Source organism: Saccopteryx leptura, chromosome 1 (genome assembly GCF_036850995.1).
Source record: "Saccopteryx leptura isolate mSacLep1 chromosome 1, mSacLep1_pri_phased_curated, whole genome shotgun sequence".
NCBI classification, from domain to species: domain Eukaryota; kingdom Metazoa; phylum Chordata; class Mammalia; order Chiroptera; family Emballonuridae; genus Saccopteryx; species Saccopteryx leptura.
The window spans coordinates 97,705,522-97,728,205 of record NC_089503.1 but is presented as its reverse complement, the minus strand read 5'-3'; the positions used below and the strand labels follow the sequence as shown (position 1 = coordinate 97,728,205).

The 22,684-nt window shown below is 53.3% G+C and overlaps 1 protein-coding gene and 1 non-coding gene across 2 annotated transcripts in view; both read right to left on the bottom strand.

Annotated features, from left to right (window-relative positions):
• Positions 1 to 834: 834 nt before the first annotated feature.
• The window catches only part of NECTIN1 (nectin cell adhesion molecule 1), a 75,625-nt gene continuing 53,775 nt past the window's right edge, over positions 835 to 22,684 (bottom strand). Inside the window, exons 2-6 of the mRNA XM_066371667.1 lie at positions 20,938 to 21,288; positions 20,075 to 20,377; positions 19,580 to 19,697; positions 14,230 to 14,381; positions 835 to 5,013 (exon numbers count right to left, since the gene is read on the bottom strand). Coding sequence (XP_066227764.1) covers positions 4,466 to 5,013; positions 14,230 to 14,381; positions 19,580 to 19,697; positions 20,075 to 20,377; positions 20,938 to 21,288 — 1,472 coding nt within the window. The 3' untranslated portion in view covers positions 835 to 4,465. The remainder of the gene's footprint in view (positions 5,014 to 14,229; positions 14,382 to 19,579; positions 19,698 to 20,074; positions 20,378 to 20,937; positions 21,289 to 22,684) is intronic.
• On the bottom strand, positions 16,419 to 16,494 carry TRNAA-UGC (transfer RNA alanine (anticodon UGC)). Its single transcript has one exon. It is a non-coding gene; the product is annotated as a tRNA-Ala (tRNA).

Genomic DNA, 22,684 nt, shown 5'->3' with positions numbered 1-22,684 from the left:
TCTTACCTGTCCAAGGGACCTAACACAGCAGGGTGACACTGCTTGCTTTCTTCTCCAAATGGCCACAGGAGGGGACTCGGCAGGAGGGATCAGGCCAGTGGGGAGTGGGGAGGAGAGGGGAAACTGGAGAGGGCCTGAGGGGGAGCTCTGCAGCTCTGGGCCAGGAAGGCCCCCAACTCAGCAGGGCAGAGGCCTCCAGCCAGTGCAAGCCCACCCCCCAACCTCTCAGGAAATGTGTTCTGAAAGCTCTCCCTGCACATGCCATTTGAACGCCACTCTCCAGTCTGTGTGGAAGGCGGTTTGATGACACCTGCAAACTGTAGGTGAGGACCCAGGCTGGACACGCACATTCCCCCTTGGGGCTCTTGCAAGATGGTGGGCAGGGTTCCTTGGGCGTGTGCCCGGGGACACCGGCAGGGGTTTGCACCACTGGGCCGAGCCATGGAATCTGGAGTGGGCGGAGGCTGCCTTTCCTTCAACACAGCGCTGGGCAGGACCCCGCTTTGCCCTGTCCCCACGCCCCTGGCTGCCTTGCCTTCAACACAGCACTGGGCAGGACCCCGCTTTGCCCTGTCCCCACGCCCCTGGCTGCCTTGCCTTCAACACAGCGCTGGGCAGGACCCCGCTTTGCCCTGTCCCCACGCCCCTGGCTGCCTTGCCTTCAACACAGCACTGGGCAGGACCCCGCTTTGCCCTGTCCCCACGCCCCTGGCTGCCTTGCCTTCAACACAGCGCTGGGCAGGACCCCGCTTTGCCCTGTACCCACGGCCCTGGCTGCCCAGCAGAGGGCACAGCCTCTCCCGGGAAATGAAAGGGGTGATGCGAGGCAGCCAGCACTGTTTTAAACACTTTATTATAAAAAAGTACATTATTTTTTTCCTCAGTACATTTTCCAACCCATTAGTTTTTTTTTTAATTTTTTAATTTTAATTTTTTTTTTAATACAAGTAAAAGAGGGTGATGCAAACACCCCCAGGTCGGAACCAGGAGAACCTGCCGGGCCATCCCTAGGACCAAAGATGAAAATGGCGACGAAGAAACTAATGCATCACACTCAGGGGAGGGGTCGCAGCTTCTCCTGGGTTTTGTTTTCATTTGTACAAAAAGGAACACCATTAAAAAATTTTTTTTCCCAGGCCGAGAATCCCGTTTCTCACAGCAGTAGTTGGAAGAGCAGCAGCAGCCGTGGGCAGGGTTCCTCTGGGCGGCCGGGGCGCAGCAGGGCCTCCGTCCCTCACCCGGGCTCCAGCTGGGGGCTGCCCTGGCGCCCTGTGGGTTTGGTGGGCCCGGGGAAGGCCGCCTGCTGCTCAGTAGGAGAGGTTACCGGTGGCAGTCAGACTCCGGAGGGCTCCGTCTGGCCCCCCGGGGGTTGGGAGCCCTCCCGCCACACCCCTTAACACAGTCCCTGGCTCCTCTGCTTGGAGGATGGCAGAAAACTTATTGCACCAGTGATTTGGGCACATGGAGGGGGTTGGCAGAGGGGGGCAAATGTCCAGGAGACAGAGCTCCCGTGAGTCTCTGTTATGGCCTGAATGAGTCTCTCTGTGGCCCGAGCACGGGGAGACCATTCGTCCCGCCCCCGGGGTTTTCGGCAGGACCGGCCAGGCCTCTGCCGTGTCTGCGCGCGCGCGCGCGCCTGTGCTTGTGCCGGGTGCTGTGCTTGGTCCGCCGGAGGGGCGCGCCTCCGTGTGCTCGCGTGCGGCCCGCGGGGCTGCACCTGCATGCCCACGCTGCTGCTTTTCAAAGCCTTCTGACGAAAGGGACTCAGATGGGTCTGTTATTCGTTAGAACAGTATCAAAATCTTAGGGTGTAGGTAGAGTAGGGGGTAGGCAAGGACAGTGAGGGCGACAAGAGGCAGGGTGACAACTGGGGTGGTCTTGGCACAGTGAATACCAAGTTTATTTCATTTCCAGCAAGGGCAGAAGCTTAATTCATGCTGGTGTCGTGGAAAGGAAGCAAAGCCTCCTCTTCTTTTTGCTGGGCCACACCTTCCCCTCGCCAGCTGGCTGTGTGTGTGGGCCCAGCGGCAGTGCCCACCTCCTCACAAACGTGGGGCCCAGAAAACCCTACCTCCGCTCCCAGACCCACGCTCAGCCCTGGCTACAGCTCTCCTGCCGGAAGGCGGTAGCCGGGCTCCTGTATGGCGGGCGCTCAGCCCCTGCAAGTGGCTCAGGCTCCGCTTTGTGCTTTGCTTGTGGGGAGGATGTGGAGAAGTCTGAGGGGGACTCAGTGATTTGGCTGGGCCCAGGGGCCTCCTAAGTCCATCAGAAAGAGAGAAACACGGGGTGGCAGTGCAGGGCCAGATCAACACAGGAGGGATCGCTTTCGTTTTATGGTTTCAAGGGGGCAGAGAATGCCTCTGTCAGGCAGGCATTCCTGGGATTTCCCTGGGATTTCCTCCTGCCTGGGGGCAAAGGGCCGAGGCAAAGGGGTCAGGGTGGCATGAAGGGGCTGGGACAGTGATATAACATGGAGAAAGGTCCTCTGTCCCGGTGACACTAATAATGCTGGGAGAAGCAGCCCAGCTCCTCCACCCCCCACCGTGGTCAGAAAGAACCAGAACTTTCTCTCCCAGCTTCACTCCATCCAGTGCCCTTAATGCCAAGAGAGAGGCCTAGGGCTGGCATGGCTTCAGACTTCTGCTACGTGGCTACTGGGTGGTCTGGGCTGGGGCTAGGGCAGTGGGGGCCAGGCGAGAGTAGCCCACCTGGTGGGCCCAGGGTTGCCAGAGCAGAGACGGAGCAGCACCATGGAGGGGAGAAGCAGGGCGGGGCTGCTGGCTCCCTTGGGAAGCCTATGGCAGGCAGGTTAGTGCCCACGGGGCACAGAGTGGTCTGCCGTCCCCTCCCAACACTTGCCATCCCAAAGAGCTCCTGACACCCTTGGGCTGAGTTAACCAGAATCCCGATGGGCAGGAACCTGCCTCTCCCACCCCAGGGTCCTTCCCATCTAGAATGCCAGGGTTGGGTGGTGGAGTGGGTAGCAATGCGAGGACAGACGGAGGAATGGAGGCACTTTGAGCTTGGGGAGCCAAGAGGGTCGGGAGTGGCCTTCCTCCACTGTAGAGAGGGGAAGCCCACATCTTGGGTGGCTGACAGGAACTCAGAGGCCTATTCAAGGAGGAAACCTCCAACTCAGCGGGAAAGCTTCTCCAAGGCGCCCTCCTCCGGGACAGAGACGGGAGGAATGAGCCGGGGCAGAGTGATGGGCAGGACCAGGCAGGAGCTCCTGACACAGCACCCCTGGCTCCCCTATGCCCCTTGTACTTTCTGACCTTGGGGGGTGAGGTGCTCCCTGCACCCGTCAGCCTCTGCGACTATCTGCAGAGCTTTGACCACACAGCTTCTTGCTCCACGCTCTCCACACTGGGGCTCGCTCACCTCTAACTCCTGGGGGCATCTCTCTTCTGGGATACCAGCCCTGACTCCCCAAGGGAATAAGAGCTGCTGTCACTTGATCGATAAGAAAGAAATCTGAGAAACTGCCATGCTGTAAGAAGTAGTTTAGGGCCAGCTTGAGAGTGTACGGTGGAGGCACTGGGGGCCTAGCCCCAGGTGTCCTGGACGCTTCTGAAGGCTGCCTCCCTGTCAGCCGCGAAGGGACAGAACGGAGCAGGGGCCGAGCCTCGGGCAGTGTCCAGCCCGGGGAAGGCAGGTGGACCCGGGGCGGGGGGCACAGCAGACATGAGTGGTGTGTATATGGGTACGCATACGTGTCGGTAGAGGTGTATGGGAAGTGTGGGCCACAGTCCACCTGGAGTCCCACCGTGGGGAGGGAGTGGACGGTGAGGAGGAGGGTCACATACAACGTTACTCTAGGACAAGGAGGAAAAAAAAAAAGGCAAAACAAACCTCACCAGGAAAACACTGCCCGGGGTGCCGGGAGGGAACTCAACTCTGTTCAGCTGGACTCGCCCCGACCACGCTGGTGCTTCGGAGAAGCCACATCTCGCCCCTACCTCTCGGTGCAACTGCTCTCTAGACCCGGGCTCAAACTCCTGGCTGCGTCAGTGCATGTAGGGGCGCCAGCTTCCCTCTTCTCGGGAAGAGGAGCAGCATCTGAGGGCGAGGCTTCCCCCTCGGAGGCCCTTCAGCCTCCTACCCCCAGTGGAGAGAATACAGAGAAATTCCAGTGTTGGGAGGGGAGCGGCCGGATGCCCAGGTGCACACGACAGAACGGGGCTGCTGCGCAGAGGGCAGGAGGCTGCAGCCGGGGAGGAGAGGTACAGCAACATCAAAGCCACAGTGAGCACAGCACCACGGGGAGAACAGAGCACAGGGAGGAGATCCAAACAAAGCCAGGTGGTACATGCCCGGACTCCCTGCTCCCAGGGAGCGTGGGGCTGGCCCTGGGCAGCTCTGTGAGTCTCTTTGAGCTCCTGGAGGACTAGGCAGTGAGGGGCAGGTGGGGGCGTGCGGGTGGGTGTCGGGGAGAGGGGCACACATAGAGGCTCTCTAGAGGGGGCTACACGTACCACTCCTTCTTGGAAATGAAAGACCCATCGTTCTGAGAAACCATGTTCTCGGCCAAGTCCAGTTGCTCAGGGTCATACTGGTAGCCCAGGGTCCGGTCCCCGTAGCTGTCCTGACAAGCTTCCGCCTCATCTACTGTGAAGTAGGGCTGCTTGGCATCCTCGTCGTATTTGGGGTGAGTGCCTCCCACCTTGCGTTCACCCCCTCCTCCACCCTCTTCTTCCTCTTCCTCCTCATAGCTGCTCCCTCCCAGTGGGCCGGCTTTCTTCTCGTCGTCCGAGTCATCAGGGTACTGCAGGTTCTGGGCCATGGGCGGGTGGTGCTGCGGGATGCCCGCCTTGCTGTAGCCGTTGCCGTATACGTGCTTCTTGGTGCTGTAGTCACCCTTGAAGGTGTGCCGGCGCCGGCGCAGGGCCACCACGATCCCGCCAACCACGATAAGCACCAGCAAGATGCTCCCCGCCGCGCCCCCGATGATGGCCGTGGGGACCGGCCCTGCGCGCCGCCCGTGTTCGGGAGGAGACGGGGTGTAGGGGAACTCTGGGTGAGGAAAAGAGACGGAGGGGCCGTGTCAGTGTCTGCGCAGGCGCAGGGAGAGAGGGAGGCAGGGAAGGGAACGGCCAGGAGGTGGGTCCAAGGCCAGTTCCTCGGCAACCCACCCCTCCAGGGGCCCACGCGAGAGCGGGAGGAGAGAGGCAGAGAGAGTAGCAGAGCCCCAGCGCCTCCGTGCTGACTTTCTCCTTGGATGTGGCTCCAGCCGCCGCCCTCACTACGAGTGCAGAGGCACAGGTGCCGCCCCACCCGGGACCCAGGGTTCACTAGATTCAGTTACTGTCGTGACACCCTGTAAAGTAAGTGTGTGATTAATTTCCACTTAACACACAGGGAGAAGAGGCTTAGAGATGTTAACTAACTAGCCAGGGCCATCAGCCAACGATGCAATGTTGGTTCCTCTTGCAGGTCAAGCCTGTGCAAACATCACTGCTGCCCCTCTGTCCAACACCTGCAGCTCACTGGATGCCCCCCTAATTTTAACTGCTCCTAGGGTGCAGGGAAGAGGGCAGGTTCTCAGGTGCTAGCCTCATAGGTGCTCCATGAGTGTCAGAAACCAGAGCCGTGGTTCTTGGCTGTGATCTGGCCTTGTAGGGCAAGGTGGGGACCCGGGGAGCTGCCAGCCAGGGCCATGTGCATAACATGCTCGATGTGGATTTGTAGGAATGGGCATGACAGCATGGGTGTATGCAGTAAAGATGATGTGTATACACAGTGAGCACACACACAGGCACACACTCCCTATGCTCTTGGTGAGCCCATATGCCTGTGACGAGTGTGTGTGCACACATATGTTCACGCTGAGGACAGAGTGGAAACAGGAAGGCAGGAGAGGTGAAAAAAAGAGAAAAGAAGTGAATGGGAAGGAAGAGAAGGCTGGGTGGGTGACTTTCTTGCCAGTGGCGCCAGGCTGAAGGCCAGAGGGGGCCAAGGTGACGCTGAGGGAGGCAGTTCCTAACACTACCACAGGGTGGCACCAGAGACCACAGCTGGCCTTGGTCAGAAGGTGCAGATGGGCAGGTCCACCAGGGCAAACCTGGCGGCTCAGTGCTCAGGCTCTCATGCACTCTTCCTCTCTTCAGGTCAAGGCGAAGGGTTGATCTGGGCATATGTTCTAGCTAGCCTTTGGGAATTGGTTTCTGCCAGCTCAACCCTGATTTAGCCTCACTCACTCCATGGGAACCCTGCTGTTTCCTTTGAGCCGTTCCCTTCTCCCAGGGGAGGGGCCAGACCCTGCGTGTGAGAGTGTGAGAGTGTGCGGTGCTGCCTGCAGGGGCAGGGGCAGGGGCGGGGGCGGGGGCGGGGGCAGGGGCAGGGGCAGGGGCACGGCAGAGCTTCCAGCGGAGAAGAGAAAAGGCCTGCCAAGAGTTCTGGCTGGAAGGACTAATGGAAACAATGGGGTCGAGGAAGGGCAGGTGATCTGCCCAGGCACATGGCTGGGCTGGGGCCACCCAGACGCTGCCGTTTCCGGCCTCTGAAGGAGTAGAAATGGGCAGAGAAAAGTTCACCCACTGAGGACTTAGCTTTCCGCTCATCACCACTGTGTCCTCAGTGAAGCTCCCTGAGTGGCCTGTCCAATAAATATTTACTGAGTATCTGTCCTCACGGCCGCTTCCAGGACAGTATCTCTGGAATGTCAAGGTTGCTCTGGTTTACCAGCTCTCCTGTTCACTGCCTGGAAAAGGGCTGTGCGCCAGGATGGCCTCCCCAAGGGGAGCCCGGGAGGCGGCTTGCCTCTTCCGCAACTCCACCTGCCTGTTACCTTCCCAGTTCTCACTCAGTACTGGAGGCTTGCTCCTTTCTTCTTCTCCATCACCCACCCATCTACCCACCCTTCCACCCAACTGGCACACGGGTACTGAGCATCGACTTTGCTCCTAGTCACAGGCTCTAAGGAACTCACAGCCTAGTTGGGGAACCAGATGACACTTAGAGAAAAAGTGGCGTGCAGACATCGAGGGCCTTGGCAGAGAAGTGCCCCAGGAACGCAGAAGGAAGGCACCGTGGCCTGCAGTTAGAAGAGGCTTCCCTTGCCTTCTAGTACAAGGGTTCCTCAATCCTTGGCTTTCCTCTCTGAGGACTGTTTCTGGCTACAGAGCTGGGCCTTTGCTCCGCTCTAGCTGCCTGGCTGAGGACTCCATCTTCCACCCTAACCCTCTCTTTTTTTCCTAGTGACAGATCTGGCCCAGGGTCATGAGTTACCTTTGTCCTGCTGACTCTCCAAATATGTCAGGTATCTAGCTCTCACCGACTCTGGGACTTTATCTCTAAAGGATGCTCAGACAAAATTTCCCAAACTGTGGCCCATGGGACCTCAAGCATTGGCTCAGAGGGTCTGCAGAAATACTGGGACTAAACACTCTGGGAAATGTTGGTTTAGACAAAGCACCAGAGCCCTTCCCCTTTTCCACTCACACGTGAACGCTAAGAGGAGCGTGCAGGATGCAGCGCTTCCCGACCTGCTGGAGTGCGTACCCCACTCGTCCCGACTCGAGACTCGAGCGCCACTCCTAGGACTGGCATCTGGGCACACACTTTGAAAACTCTTCTTTAGCGTATCCTCACTTAGAATACTCTCCATCATGTCACCCCATCTGTCCCAAGCTGCTTCACCATTTTCCCTCCAAACCCTCTCCATTCAACACAACTCACACCACCATTTGTCTACATTTCCAGCTCAGAACCTCATTTCTCTTTGACTCTTTCTTCTTCATCTCTTGGAGCAAAATCTGCCATCAAATCTTGCTGACTCTTCCTATTCAGTATCTTATGTATCTATGTATCAGGCTTTGCGGCTGTAGTAGATCCCTGCATCTCCTGCCTCCATCTGTTCTCAGCCCCTCTTTAACCATCCCATCCACAATCACTAGGCTTCTTTTTTCACCGTGTAGACACGAACACTCCCTTTCTCAAGACTAGTAATGACTTCTTCCTACCTGTTACACATGCTTGTCTGGTCTTCAAAGCTTCCATCTCGTAACTTGATCTTGGGTTTGGCTAACACACCGTCCTTCCCATTCAAGCTGACTCTTCCCTGCACCTTTCCTCACGCTGTTCATTCCGCCAGGAGCCCCCTCGTCACCACCTCTGCCTATTTCAGTTCTTCAGTCCCTTCTCTGTGCGGCCTTCTCTTCTCCAGCTCACACTCACCTATGCTCTTTGGACTTTTTACGTACCAATGGTCTGCACTTCTCATTCTGGTACAAACAGTAGTTACTTCTATTCCACTAATCATATAGGGACACATTATAATAGAATCTGCAAGAAATGCAAATCAGCCATGATTGGCTCCAGTCCTTCTGCCAGTGTGCAAACGGCTGAAGTTCTTTTCTGCTGCAGGGACGCTGAGGGGGCCGAGGGAGTGGCAGTCTCATGGTAATTAGGGTTGACTCAGTGTAGTGTGTTATGGTTGTATACATGCAAGTTCCACTACATTTACTTTCATGCTTTCTGCGATGGCTGAGACCCAACAAAAAATAAAGCTCTCCTGCATTTTACTTGACTAGATTGAATTTCTTGGACCCTACTCATCACAGTGTGGTACAGTTTACAGTATTACCTGTTTCACGTGAGTGGCTGGTGTTCTAAACTGGTCTGTATGTTGGAACCCGAAGTCAGTCTGGAAACTGACTACTTCTTACCATCACCACCACCATCTCCCATCTGGATGACGGCAATAGCCCCGTCTTCCCTGATTCCACTCTCTTCCTCTAGAGACTATTTTTAACACAACAGCCACACATCCTCTTAAATCTGGGGAGCTTAAAGGCTCCGCATAATCTGTGCCCCTGTCTTCCACCGCTGCCCTGTCTCCTGCTTGTCTCCGCCCAGGGGCCTTCAGGTTGCTCTGCAGCCCCGGCAGGCTCTCCCCCCAGGTGTCCCATGGTCACTCCCTCACCTCCGCCAGGCTTGGCACAAATGTCCCCTTCTCACCAAGGCCTTCCCCAACTTCTCTACTTAAAATTGCAGCTCACGGACCCTCACCCCCAACACTTGGGACCTCTTTATCCTGCTCTTTTTTCCTCCATATAACCTGCAAAATGACTATGTAATTTTTAAAATACATTTTATCTATTGCTTGTTGTCTGTCCTTCTGTGACGAAATGTAAGCTCTACTGGGACAGGGACTTTGTTTGGTTCAGTGATGGACCCCATGCACCTAGGTTGCCTGGCATGTGGCTGGAGTTCAAGAATTAGTTGCATGAATTGTATAAAGGCAAGGGCATGTCTAACAGGTAAGCCTTGCTCTAGGCAGAGCAAATTCTCAGGAGACACTCAAATAAAAGCACGCATTGGGGACCTCATTTCCCTGGAGCAGGGGACAGCGGGAATGGAGTGTAGCTTGGGGACAGGTGATACTGTGTCTCTATCCCTTTCTAGGTTAACTTCTGTTTAACTTTCTTATTTTTCCAGGTCCTAACGAGGTTTACTCTACCCTAGGGAACTTTCTGGACCAATGGGAGGCCTGGTTGTGTTGGCAGCTTTAGGATCAGGTCTGTATAGAGGAAGAACAGGTACGAGGACTTCCCAGCCCAGCAGACTTCAGAGCGAAGATGCTAAGTGAAGGCGCAGAGGGAAGTGGTAGACATAGGGACCTGACTAATTTGTAAGCAGAGGGGGCTGTCTCGTGTGCTTGGGGAATGGAGAACCCACCCCTCCAATCTGTCCCTCCAGCTGTCACATTCAGCCAGTAGCTGCTGTCTCTGTGCCAGGAACACAGCCTCAATGGCTGCAGCTGGGAGGAGAGAAAAGAGCTGAGTGGTGGGTCACTGAGCTTGCTGTCAGGAGTCCAGCCTGCATCCCTCAGACCTTTTTTTTTTTAAGAGGCAGGGAGAGAGAGAGACAGGGACATCAAGCCACTCCTGTATGTGCTCTGACCGGGGAATCGAACTGGCAATCTTGGCGCACCAGGACGACACTCCAACCGACTGAGCTATCTGGCCAAGGATTGATTTCTTTTGATTTATTGTTTCGGAGAGACAGAGGAAGGGAGAGGAAGGGGAAGGGGAAGGGGAAGGGAAGCATTCATTTGTAGTTCCACTCAGTCGTGCATGCATTGGCTGCTTCCTGCATGTGCCCTGACTGGGGATCGAACCTGCAACCTTGTTGTTTCGGATGACACACTCTTAACCAGCTGAGCTAACCAGCCAGGGCCCTCATATCCTCTTACAAAGGGGCAGCTTGGCCCTTACTCCTGAAGGGTTGCAGCCTCCCTCTGGGGCAGTGGGGACTCTGCATTTCTTTGGAGTCTAGTGTCCTGGCTGAGGTAGTGGACTGTGTGGGGACTTTGGATGTATTCGAGGCAGAGGAAAGGGTTTGGGTTTCAATCTGGATCTAGGATCTGGAGGAGGCTTGGAGTCAAAAAGAATGTTTGGACTTGCTTCTAAAACCTACACAGGGAGGCAGGAAGTGCTCAGGCTTCAGAAGAATAGGCTAGGAAGTGCAAGAACTACACCTCCCAGCATGCAGTGCTGTGAGCCGCAGGGAGAGTGGGAAGGCTGAGGTCAAACTCTGGGAAGCCCTTCTAGTCCGCTTGCAGCTGCAGCAGCTGTGCGTCTGTCAGGCCATCAGACGGGCCTTATCAAGCTGGAGGAGAACCGGATCTTCCAGAGGTGCAGGTGCAGCTGGCTTCTCACAGTCTCCCCAGTACACTGCTATTTGCCAGCCCAGAAAGGCCCATCTGCCCACAGCACAGCCACGGCTCCCATCTGCACACTCAGCATGCAGACAGTCGCTCACCTGCCTGCTGGTGCACATTTACTCGCTCAGAGGCACACCCACACTCACGGGCTCACACACTCCCTCCCTTCCTGAGGGACCTCGGAGCCCTACTAACCCTGGTCTGAAGAACTCCTTGCCTAACGGGCAAACCCTGCTACTTTCACCAGAAGTGGGAAGTGGGGTAGACACCCCACATCCCAGTGGCTTCCCTGCCCTGCTCTGGAAGCGGCCTGGACACTCTCCTCCTGTCCTCCCCAGTCCCAAGGACAGACGCTGCCTAACGTGGCCTCTTCAGTCAGGTCAAGGCCACACCCTGAGCCCTGCTCTCCACCCTCAGCATGTCCCCCACAGGGAGAAGGAAGGGAGCTCACTGGTTTGTTTTGTGACTATTTGGCCAACCCCATGAAATCGCTCCTCAGCAGGAGGGCCCCCAGGCCCTATGGAACTCCTGGGGACTTTGTCGCATCCCCGTGACCATAGCCCAGGTTTAGCTTCTTGTTTCCCAGCAGGAAAACCCTCACTGTACCGGCCATCCACAAAACCTCCCAAATGCTTCACCTAAACCCACCAGCCTTGCCACACTGCTTCTCTACAGGGAATCTCAGAGGCGCCGGGGCCAACCGAGAGAAAGGTCTGCTCCCTCCACGCCCTCCCCCTGCCTGGGAGCCCCCACCTTCCACCACTGCCCACTACTCTTCCTGTAGGGGCAACTCAAATACCACCTCTTCCGGGAGCTGGGACCTTGAGAAGCTTGTGCTGAAGTGCGTCTGTGCAGATGCTGCCGTGGCCAGGGACATGGAGCACACTTCCTGCTGTACACCTGTCCTGTCCCAGCCCCATTTACTCTTCATTTCCCTCTCCACCTGTGCTCAGGGTAAAGCTATTACCTGAATGGATGAACAGGATGAAAATGTAAATTTCTACTTATCTGTCTTTGCTTATTATGCATTTCCTCTAGACCAGTAAGGCTGGAGCACAGGGCATGGCTGTGCCCCTCAAGAGTGGGCCCCCGGAGAATGGGCAGGCACTAGTCAATGTGGGGTGAAGGCTAGTGGGTTGGCTACTTCCTGGAAATCGCTCATGAGCTGCACAAGAACAAGTGTCTCTGAGAAGGATTGAGCTGCCGGGCTGAGTCCCCTGACGGTGCTGAGACACTTGCTGAGGACGGCCAGCCAGACAGTGCCTGGGCCCATCAATGATTCAGTGAGTGTCATGCTTCCATGGCTCCCTAACTGGGTTGCCAACAATAGAGTCCCCTTAAGCAAGGCCCTTCTCCCACCCATGTGTGCATCTTTAGTTTCCACCCTTGTCCCACTCTGTAGCTCCAGGGAGCACAGGACAGCACGTGGTGTGCTCTGGGCAGCCCCGCCTACCTGCCCATAAGGCCCGACCAGCTGCCGAGGCCCGGCCTTAGGAGATGGCCATCTCTAGAGCTGGTCTCCCGCCCTTCCTTTCCTTTCTTCTCTGTAGCCAGGGCCTGGGAAGTGCCCCTCGCCTTCTCCCCTCCTCCCAGACCTGGTGTGACCTCCGGACAAGCAGCCTGCAGTGGTGGTCGTCCTGCACCCTCCTGGGCTTCGGGAAAAGGGAGGCCTGGCCTTCCTGCCCCAGCCCTGCCTCTGGGGCTGAGCAGGGGCTCTGGCTCCGGCTGGTTCGCTCACATTGGGGACTAGGGTCAGCAGTTGCTCCTGGGTTTCTTGGCTTCCTCCCTTTATTTTCTAGTCAGTAGTTTCCCAGGCGAGCCTGGGCAGTGGAGGGGGATGAGGTGTGCCTTGGTGGTACGGGAGTCCACCATTGAGGGAAGGGTAGCCCCATGTCGGGAGTACCCGCCATGTGCCAGGCAGTGGAATACGGATTTAGTTTTACCATCAAAAACCTGATTATCTCCATATTGCAGACTAGGAAGCTGAGTCTAAGACAGGTGAGGGACTTGTTCAAGGCCACCAGCCAGGAAGGGCCAGTGTGTGAACACATTCAGGCCACGTCGGTACTATTACCATCCCTCGTGTGACAGGCCTCTCTCTGGGGGGTCATGCTCCCTCGTGACTACTCCCACCCTGTCTGCCTCCACAGCCCCAGGGCCGCGCCCAGGCACCTATGAGGCTCTGATTGAGAATTATTCAAACTGTCTCGAGGAAGGGAGAAGCGTGTGGCTCTGAGTCCCCTTCCTTGCCAAACTTTGTGAACCCTAAACACTAGCCCAGGGAGGGGCTGCCTCAGCTTTCCCCAGGTTCCACCTCCGACACTTCCTATAACTTAAGCAGTCTGAAGGCCAAGGGCAGAGAATTTTAAGAAAGGGCAAGTGACAAGTGGTTCCACACACCTTTTACCCCCCAAAGAAGTGACAGAACCACCCTGAGGCTAGCTAAGTGCCGCCCCTGAGCAGCTTTGGGTGGCTCTTTCTGCAGCTGTGCCTTGAGTATACCCACGAATGCGATCCTAAGGCAGGCTCTGAGCTAATAAATCCTCAGCGTTTGCCCAAACCCTGCACTTGGAGCCCTGTAACCTGCCCCCGTCTCCTGTCCCTGAGCCTGGGTCAATTTTCTGAGGTTACTTCCTGTGCATAAAACACACCCTCTTATGTCACTTCCTCCTGTTCATCTCAGCAGAAGCATGATGCCAATGCCGCTTTTCTTCCAGAAGGGTCTTTCTGTCACTTGCTCACCCTGCGGCTAGCTTAGATACAATGTTAAAGACACACCCTCTTCCTGTTGCAAAGTTGCGATGGCAATTTACCCCTCTGCTGGCTTGTTTTAATCTTTCCCTTAATAATGATAATGACAGAGGTTGAGATAACCATAGAGGATGGACCACCTATTGGTAGGAAGTACTTGGCCGATGTTATGTATCAATCTGACCCTTCAAGTTACCTCATATTATCCATTTTATAGATGAGGGCTAATCCAGAATCCCAACTGCCTGACATGAAGCCATGCTCCTTTCTTGTCCCGTGTGAAGTCTCCTCTAGAACATCCTAGGCTATGTCCTCCCTTTGCCCTGAAAGTGGCTGAACCTCCTGTCTGCAGGGAAACGTGGATTCAGAGGCGAGTCACACTAACTGCCACAGCGCTAGGCTACGTCCTTGCTTTTCTTCTGGGATCCCCGCTGAGGTCAGCCTCCTCCTCCAGCCCACGGGGGTTCCCTGAACTGCAGAAGCAGAGCTTGGAGAAGATAGGCTCCACCTGCCACTCACCGCCACCAAGCTAGCACCACACGGTGGCTCCTGTGACAGACCCGTGGGCAGGCTCTACCACCCCCGCTACCAACAACATTGCTGTAAATAGCACTGACTTCCCCCCCCTGACTGCAGGTTACCCTGTCTATCTCACAGAGGAAAGAGAAAGGTGAAGTCAGACCACTCGCCAGAGCTCAAGGGAGGATGAGAGAAGCAGGAAAAGGAGAAACAAGCTGCAATCCCACAGTGGGGAATGTCGGCTGCAGAGGAAGCAGTAGTGGGGAGAGGCAGGGGAGGGCATATCTTCCTACCTGTGATATTCACCTCGACCTGGCCCGAGCGGGTACCGATGGCGTTGGTGGCCTCGCAGACATAGGTCCCTGTCAGGCTATAGTTGATAGGTCCCCTGAAGAAGAGGGTTCGGTTCTGGGCCTCCACGCCCTTGGGGAGAGAGCCGTTCAGCCTGCGGGGATTGGGAGACATGGCAGAGGGTTATGACTCACCTGGGTCACCCACCTGGCTCTAAGCCCACCTGCCCTTCTTCTGAGTTAATAGGTAGGTCTGCCTGGGAAGAAGTGAGAACAGTAACAATACTAATTTCTTGCATTTGGCAGTTTTATATTATTTGTCATTTCACACTTGATCATCACAGCACTGAAATGTCAATAGGACAGGTAGATATCGGTCCACCCAACAGATAAGGCACCTGAGATGGAGGGCCAAGGAAACAGCTGGTATGCGGCACAACTGGAGCTTTAGCCAGATCATCTTTGGACTCCTGGCACAGTGCTCCTGCTAATGCTTATGATTCCTGGCTGTTGATCTTTAGTTTCCTGGGTATCCGGTTACCGACACAGATATCTGGGTTCTGACCCCAGATCTACTAAAGCTGGACCACTGAGGCTAAGGCCTGGGAATCTGTATTTAATCAGGTAATGAGACGTGACCCATGCTTAGGAATTGTTCCATTTCACTACCTTATGTTCTTGCTGGGCATGTCACAGGCCCTTTTCATGTCAGGAGCACTCTGAAAGTTTCCAGAACATAGGGAACTTTCTTCCTTCCTTCTGATCCCCAGTGCCACAAAGCAGTTATTCTGAGGGACCTAGCAGGCCCTTGGTCCACAGAGCTGAAATTGGCAAGCAGGTCCTGCCCATTCACACCTTTAGAAGCACCTTTGGTTCCAAGAAGTAGAGGCTAATAGCTAGGGTATCCAGTGCCCTCTACTTCCTGGAAAAAAGAATATAATCTCTTTTCTTTCTTTTTGAAATAATTTTTACTTTCTAATTTGTGTGTTGACATGGTTTCAAGTGTCCCACTCAATATAACACCCTCTACCCACCACACCATGTCCCCCCACACCCCATGCGAAGTCTCTTTCCACCCCATTTCTCCCCCTTTGCCTCCCTCGCCCTAACTTCACCCCCCCCCCCCCCCCGGCCATTGCTACCCTATTGTCTGTATCTATGTGTAATGTATACATGTTTTTGCCCAATCCCTTCACCTTCTTTGATCGTCCCCTCTTCCTCCTTCCTTCTGACAGCGGTCTATCTATCTGTTCCCTGTGACCCTGCCTCTGTTTCTGTTTTGTTCCTCAGTTTATTGTATTCATTAGACTCCACATATGAGTGAGATCATATCGTACTTGTCTTTCTCTGACTGCATTATTTCACTTAGCATGTTCTCCGGGTCCATCCGTACTATTGCAAAAGGTAAGACTGCTTTCATTTTTATGTCCATGTAGTATTCCACTGTGTATATGTACCACAGCTTTTTTAGCCACTCATCCACTGATGGGCACCTGGGCTGTTTCCAGATCTTGCTATTGCAAGCAATGCTGCAATGAACATGGGGGTGCATTTCTTCTTTTGAATCAGTGATTTGGTATTCTTAGAGTATATTCCTAATAGTGGGATAGCTGGGTCAAAAGGCAGTTCCATTTTTAATTTTTTGAGCAAACTCCATATTGTTTTCCACAGTGGCTGCACAAGTCTGCATTCCCACCAGCAGCGTAGGAGGGTTCCCTTTTCTCCACAACCTCGCCAGCACTTGTTGTGTGTTGATTTGTTAATGAGCGCCATTCTGACAGGCGTGAGATGGTATCTCACTGTGGTTTTAATTTGTTTTTCTCTGATAGAGACATTTAGCATTTTTTCATTGCCTATTGGCCATCTGTATGTTTTCTTTGGAGAAGTGTCTATTCAGGTCCTTTGCTCATTTTTTTTTTTTTTTTGTATTTTTCTGAAGCTGGAAATGGGGAGGCAGTCAGACAGACTCCCGCATGTGCCCGACTGGGATCCACCCAGCACGCCCACCAGGGGCGTTGCTCTGTCGAGACCAGAGCCACTCTAGCGCCTGGGGCAGAGGCCAAGGAGCCATCCCCAGCACCCAGGCCATCCTTTGCTCCAATGGAGCCTTGGCTGGCTGCGGGAGGGGAAGAGAGAGACAGAGAGGAAGGAGAGGGGGAGGGGTGGAGAAGCAGATGGGCGCTTCTCCTGTGTACCCTGGCCGGGAATTGAACCCGGGACTCCTGCACGCAAGGCCGATGCTCTACCACTGAGCCAACCGGCCAGGGCCTCATTTTTTTTTTTTTAAGTGAGAGGAGAGATATTAAGAAAGACTCCCGCATGCACGCACTCCGACTGGGATCCAACCAAACCATTCTCAGTGCCTGAGGCTCAGGCTCCAACCAATTGAGCCACTGGCCGCAGAAGAAAGAGAGAAGGAGGAGAGAAGCAAATGGTCGTCACTTCTCATGTGTGCCCTGACTGTGAATCAAACCTGGGACGTCCATAGGTCGGGCAGATGCTCTTTCCACTGAGCCAACTGGCCAGGGCCTGACCATTTTTTTTTTTTTTGTATCCTTCTGAAGCTGGAAACGGGGAGAGACAATCAGACAGACTCCCGCATGCGCCCGACCGGGATCCACCCGGCATGCCCACCAGGGGCGACGCTCTGCCCACCAGGGGGCGATGCTCTGCCCCTCCGGGGCATCGCTCCGCTGCGACCAGAGCTACCCCAGCGCCCGGGGCAGAGGCCAAGGAGCCATCCCAGCGCCGGGGCCATCCCTGCTCCAATGGAGCCCCGGCTGCAGGAGAGGAAGAGAGAGACAGAGAGGAAGGGGGGGGGGGTGGAGAAGCAAATGGGCGCCTCTCCCCTGTGCCCTGGCCGGGAATCGAACCCGGGTCCCCCGCACGCCAGGCCGACGCTCCACCGCCGAGCCAACCGGCCAGGGCTGGCCTGACCATTTTTTAAATTGGATTGTTTGTCTTCCTGGTGTTGAGTTTTAGAAGTTCTTTATAAATTTTGGTTATTAACCCCTTATCAGATGTATTGGTGAATATGTTCTCCCATTGTGTGGGTTGTCTTTTATTTTGTTAATAGTGTCTTTTGCTGTGCAAAAGCTTTTTAGTTTGATATAGTCCCATTTTTTTTATTTCGTCCTTTATTTCACTTGCCTGAGAAGATAGATCAGCAAAAATATTGCTATGCGAGATGTCTGAGAGTCTATTGGCTATGGTTTCTTCTAGGAGTTTTATGGTTTTAAAACTTACATTTAAATCTGTTATCCATTTTCAGTTTATTTTGTGAATAGTGTAAGTTGATGGTCTGGTTTCATTTTCTTTCTTTTTTTTTTTTTGCATATACCTATCCAATTTTTTGACATCAGTTATTGAAAAGACTGTCTTTACTCCATTGTATACTCTTGCCTCCTTTGTCAAATAGTAATTGACCATAAAGATGTGGTTTTATTTCTGGATTCTCTTCTGTTCCACTGATCTGTATGCCTGTTCTTATGCCAGTACCAGGCTGTTTTGATTATAATGCCTTGTAGTATAGCTTGGTATCAGTAAGTGTGATACCTTCACCCTCATTCTTCATTTTCAAGATTGCTGAGGCTATTTGGCTTCTATTTTGGTTCCATGTAAATTTTTGGAATATCTGTTCTAGATCTGTAGATCTATAAAGTATGCCATTGGTGTTTTAATAGGAATTGCATTGAATCTATAGATTGCTTTGGGTAGTATGGACATTTTAGTGATGTTAATTCTTCCTATCTATGAACACAGTATATGCTTCCACTTGTTTGTATCTTCCTTGATTTCTTTTTTTAATGTCTTATAATTTTCTGAGTATAAGTCTTTTACCTCCTTGGTTAATTCATTCCTAAGTACTTTTATTTTTTTTCTGCAATAGTAAATGGAATTGTTTCCTTAATTTCTCTTTCTGACAGTTTATTATTGGTATATAAAAATGCCAGTGATTTCTGAATGTTAATTTTCTATCTGCCATTTTGCTGAATTCATTTATCAGGTCCAGTAGTTTTTTTGGCAGAGACTTTAGGGTTTTCTATATACAGTATCATGTCATCAGTGAATAATGACAGTTTTATTTTTTCATTTCCATTTTGGATGCTTTTACTTCTTCTTGTCTGATTGCTGTGGCTAGGACTTCTGGTACTACGTGGAATAAAAGTAGTGGAAGGGGGCACCTCTGTCTTATTCCTAAGCTTAAGGGGACTGCTTTTAGTTTTGCCCATGGAGTATGATGTCAGCTGTAGTTTTGTCATCGATGGCCTTTATTATGTTGAGATATTTTCCTTCTATTCCCACTTTGCTGAGAGTTGTTATCATAAATGGGTGCTAGATTTTATTAAATGCTTTTCCTGCATCTATTGATATGATCATGTAATTTTTATCCTTCATTTTGTTTATGTGATAAATCACATTTATTGGTCCATGAATATTGTGCCAGCCTTTCTTCAGGAATAAATCCCACCTGATCATGGTTTATGATCCTTTTAATGTATTGCTGGATCCAGTTTGCTAATATTTTGTTGAGAATTTTAGCATCTATGCTCATCAGGGATATTGGTCTATTGTTTTCTTTCTTCGCAATGTCTTTACCTGGCTTTGCAATTAGGATAATGCATGCCTCATAGAAAGAGGTTGGAAGTCTTCCTTTCTCTTGAAATTTTTAAAATAGTTTGAGAAGGGTAGGTGTCTAATCTGTTTTCTGGCCAGCCATGTCACTCTTCTTGGCTTCACCTGCACCCCCATCTCTCTGAGAGTTCCACCCAGCCCTTCTCTGGGGAGAGCTCCAGCTCAAGCCCTCAGTACGGCCGGAGGGGACACAGAACACTTGGGGGGCCCATTCTAAAGACAGGGAAGCCAATGAATGGAATAATGAAACATGGAATGAGTGATCTATGAATATAGGTATTCTGGGCTGACTGCTGCCTTCTCCCTGAGAATCTGGGGGTGTTGGAGAGAAGAAATAGGAACAAAGAAAGATCTGGAATGCTTCAAAAGCCAGCTTCCCTAGGGAAACCTTGATAAAAATAAATACTGAGGCTGGGGTGGCAGTGACTCAGATTGAATCACCCATGGTAAATGACAAAATTATTAGGGAGCAGAAGGGAGGCAGATCACAAAGTAAGCCTCCTCTGGCAGAGTGGTTTGTCCCACTGACCCTGACGCTGTCACACATGTGGGTGTATGGTGTGTGGGGTTTCTCACGGCCCATCCCCTTCTCATTGAGAAACCTGAACCTAGAACCTAACTTCCTCCCTGCCTCAGGTTCCTGGAGGTAGGGTGGGCGGGTCTTTCTGTGACTAGCAAGGGGCCCCGCAAGGTGACCGGCCAGCCCCACGGCACTCACGTGGTCCAGTGGTACTCGGTGGCGGGGGGGTTGGCATCTGCTTTGCAGGTGAGCTTCACGTCCGTCCGCTGCAGGTACCAGTTCCCATCAAACCCCTCGATGGTCACCTCAGGCTCGTCTGTGGGGCAAGGGACGATGTTTAAAAAGAATGAGGTCAGGAGAGCAGGATGTGGGGCAGGGGAATCTTAGACAGTGGAGGGATGGTGAGGATCACAGAAGCAACAAGGGGAACAAGGAAGGAAGAGAGAAAGGATGAGCAAAAGGAGGTGATGGGGAAGAGAGGAGGGGAGGAAAAAGCACCCCCAGAAAGAGAAAGGGAGGAAGAAGAAAAAGAGGGAAGAAGGAAGGTTGGAGGGGGCGAGGGAAGAAAGGGGGCCAGGAGAGCGACAGGGGACGAGAAGCAAAGGAGAAGGGGGAACTGGCGAGGGCGGGGCAGTCAGCAGGGCAGGGTGCCCACCCCAGGAGGCCAGCCCGCTGGCACCCTGCCCCGCTCACACTGCACATTGATGGTGATGCTCTCCTTGAAGCGGTCCATGTGGTAGTTGATGATGCAGGCCAGGGGCTGCTGGTGGGCTTCCCGGTTGGGCACCAGGCGGTAGCGGCTGATGACAGTCACTGTGCCGTTGGGGTTCCGGATCTCCTGGTACTCTGCCTCGCCCTTCAGCCGCGTTTCCCAGGACATCACACTGGGTGGCTTCCCGTTGGCTGAGGTGCAGGTGGCCACCAGGACCTTATCATCGTGCCCCTTCTTGGCTTGAAGCACGGCCTGGGTGCCCTCTATCCCATTGGTGGGTTTGGCTGCGGGGAACCAGAGAGAGCCATGGGACTGGCTCTGCTGCCTGATCAAAGCTGCACAAGCCCAGGAGGGTATGCACCTGCCAGGCCCTGCTTCAGGTGACCTTGGCCATCCCTGTCAGCTGTGCTTCATCGAAGTCCCCCACCCAGCAATTTTCACAGAAACTTTGTCATGTCTACTCTCCTGTTCTGCTATTTGCATCCCTTTGTGTCACGCGCAGGCCTTCTTGGAGACTTGTCATGATCAAGGCAAATGGCTCAATCAGCTCTTTTCCTAACCATAGTGTCTGATGCTTCTGCATGCCTCCTGGCCACCACAAACTGCCCCAGGGTGGAGCTACCACGTGAATACTGATCCTCAGCTCTGCCCACAGCCAAGGCTCTGCCCCCAGCCCCTATGACCTGTGGGACGGCCTGGCTAGAGGGACTGGAAGTGGCACTCCTGGGGCTCTGGGTGCACGCCAGCAGAAGGAGAATGGGGCCTTTGAAAACACACACCGAGGCTGGCCAGCCCAGGCCACCGGCCTCTCCACAGCAGTGGGGGAGGGATTGGGCCAGCTTACCCATCACAGTGAGATTGAGCTGGCTCTCTCGATTGCCGGCAGGGAAGGTGGCAAACTCGCAGATGTAGACACCCTCGTCCTCCAGCTCCAGGCGGGAGAGGCGGATGGTGCCGTCAGTGAAGGAGGGCCGCAGGAATTCTACACGCTCGCGGTAGGGAGCCAGCACGGAGACGCCCATCGCTGGATTGTAGATGGCCACGTTCTGCTTGGAGCCATTGGTGGACTTCTGCCACGTGACCTGGGTAATCTTCACGCCAGGTAGCGGGTTGGTAAAGCTGCAGTGCAGCACCACGTCTGTGCCGACGAAACCATACATGGAGTCGTTCACCTGGACCACCTGGGTGTGGGCTCCTGGGCAGGGCAGATGACAGGGAGGGGTCAGCGGCTGTCACAAGTTCCCACCCAAACTCCCTGTGCACTGGTCTTGTCTTTTCTAGCAGGTACTATTCTGTTTATTCTGGTTATAAAACGAATTATTTCCTTGTTATAAAAACACTCTGGGCAACACTGAAAAATACTGAGAAGAAAGTGACAAAAATCCACAATTTCACCACTCAGAAACATCACTGATAATCTTATAGGAAGTGTCCTTTTACTTTTTGCTCTATATCTGTGGAGCCATCTGTTTAATTAAAGTTTTCTTTTACAAAGTCAGAACCATATTATATACGTTGTTCCATGCGCTGCATTTCACCTGGTGATATATTATCAGTATTGCTTCACGCCAGTAAGTGTGTGTCCACACCCTCATTTTTAATGAGGAGGGTCGAATGTGCTGCTTCCCTTTCCTGGGCTGTGGTTCCCTCTTCTGACAAGTGGGGCAGACAATCCAGTGTCTCCACCTCACAGGGCTGCTAGGAGAGCCAAGTGGTCTGATGGGTGAGAAAGTGTGCCAGGAGGCAGAAAGCGCTGGGGGAGCCCACGGGCCCACAGGGACTGTCATTGTGCCAGCCCTGCTCTCTTCCCCTCACAGCTAGACCCGTACCCTGGGATATCCTGGCTTGACCCCTCTTACCCAGCCCATGTTTCTGTTTCCCTCCTATCCCATTATTCAACCCACGGGTGAGTCTGTTCATCAGCACTTGAATCATATTAATGAGCAATTCAGCCCCAGCCCCCAAGGAGCAAAGAGCCCTTCGATGCAATACTTCCTGACTCTTACCCAAGTGGTTCCCTAGAAGGCCCTTCCCTTCCTCTACCTGTGGATAATCAACTCGGGCCATCTACTCTAGGAAGTCTCCCCAATCCTCCCAGCTGTGCTGACTTAGCCACCTCCATTACAATTCCTTTCTATCTTGGAATTGGTTTTAACACCTCCAATTCCTCCACAAGACTGAACTTGTCCAAAGCAGGGTCGGTGACTTTTTTTAAAAAATATTTTACTCAATGATTTTATTGAGAGGAGTATGTGTGTGTGTGTGTGGGGGGGGGGTGAGAAGCATCCACATAGTGCTTCACTTTAGTGCTCACTGACTGCTTGCCTTAACTGGGCAAGCCCAGGGTTTTGAACTGGTGACCTCAGTGTTCCAGGTTGATGCTCTACCCACTGTGCCACCACAGGCCAAGCCAGAGTCCTGACTTCTACATCTCTGTATCCTCAATGCCCAGCCCAGCATTTGACACACAGTAGGTGCTCAGTAAATATTTGTTTTTAAAATTTTTATAGATTACCATGGAAGCAGTGAGAGTGAAGATTTGTAAGAAGAAAGGAGTGACCAATGAAACTGAATAAATATATTCCCTTTAG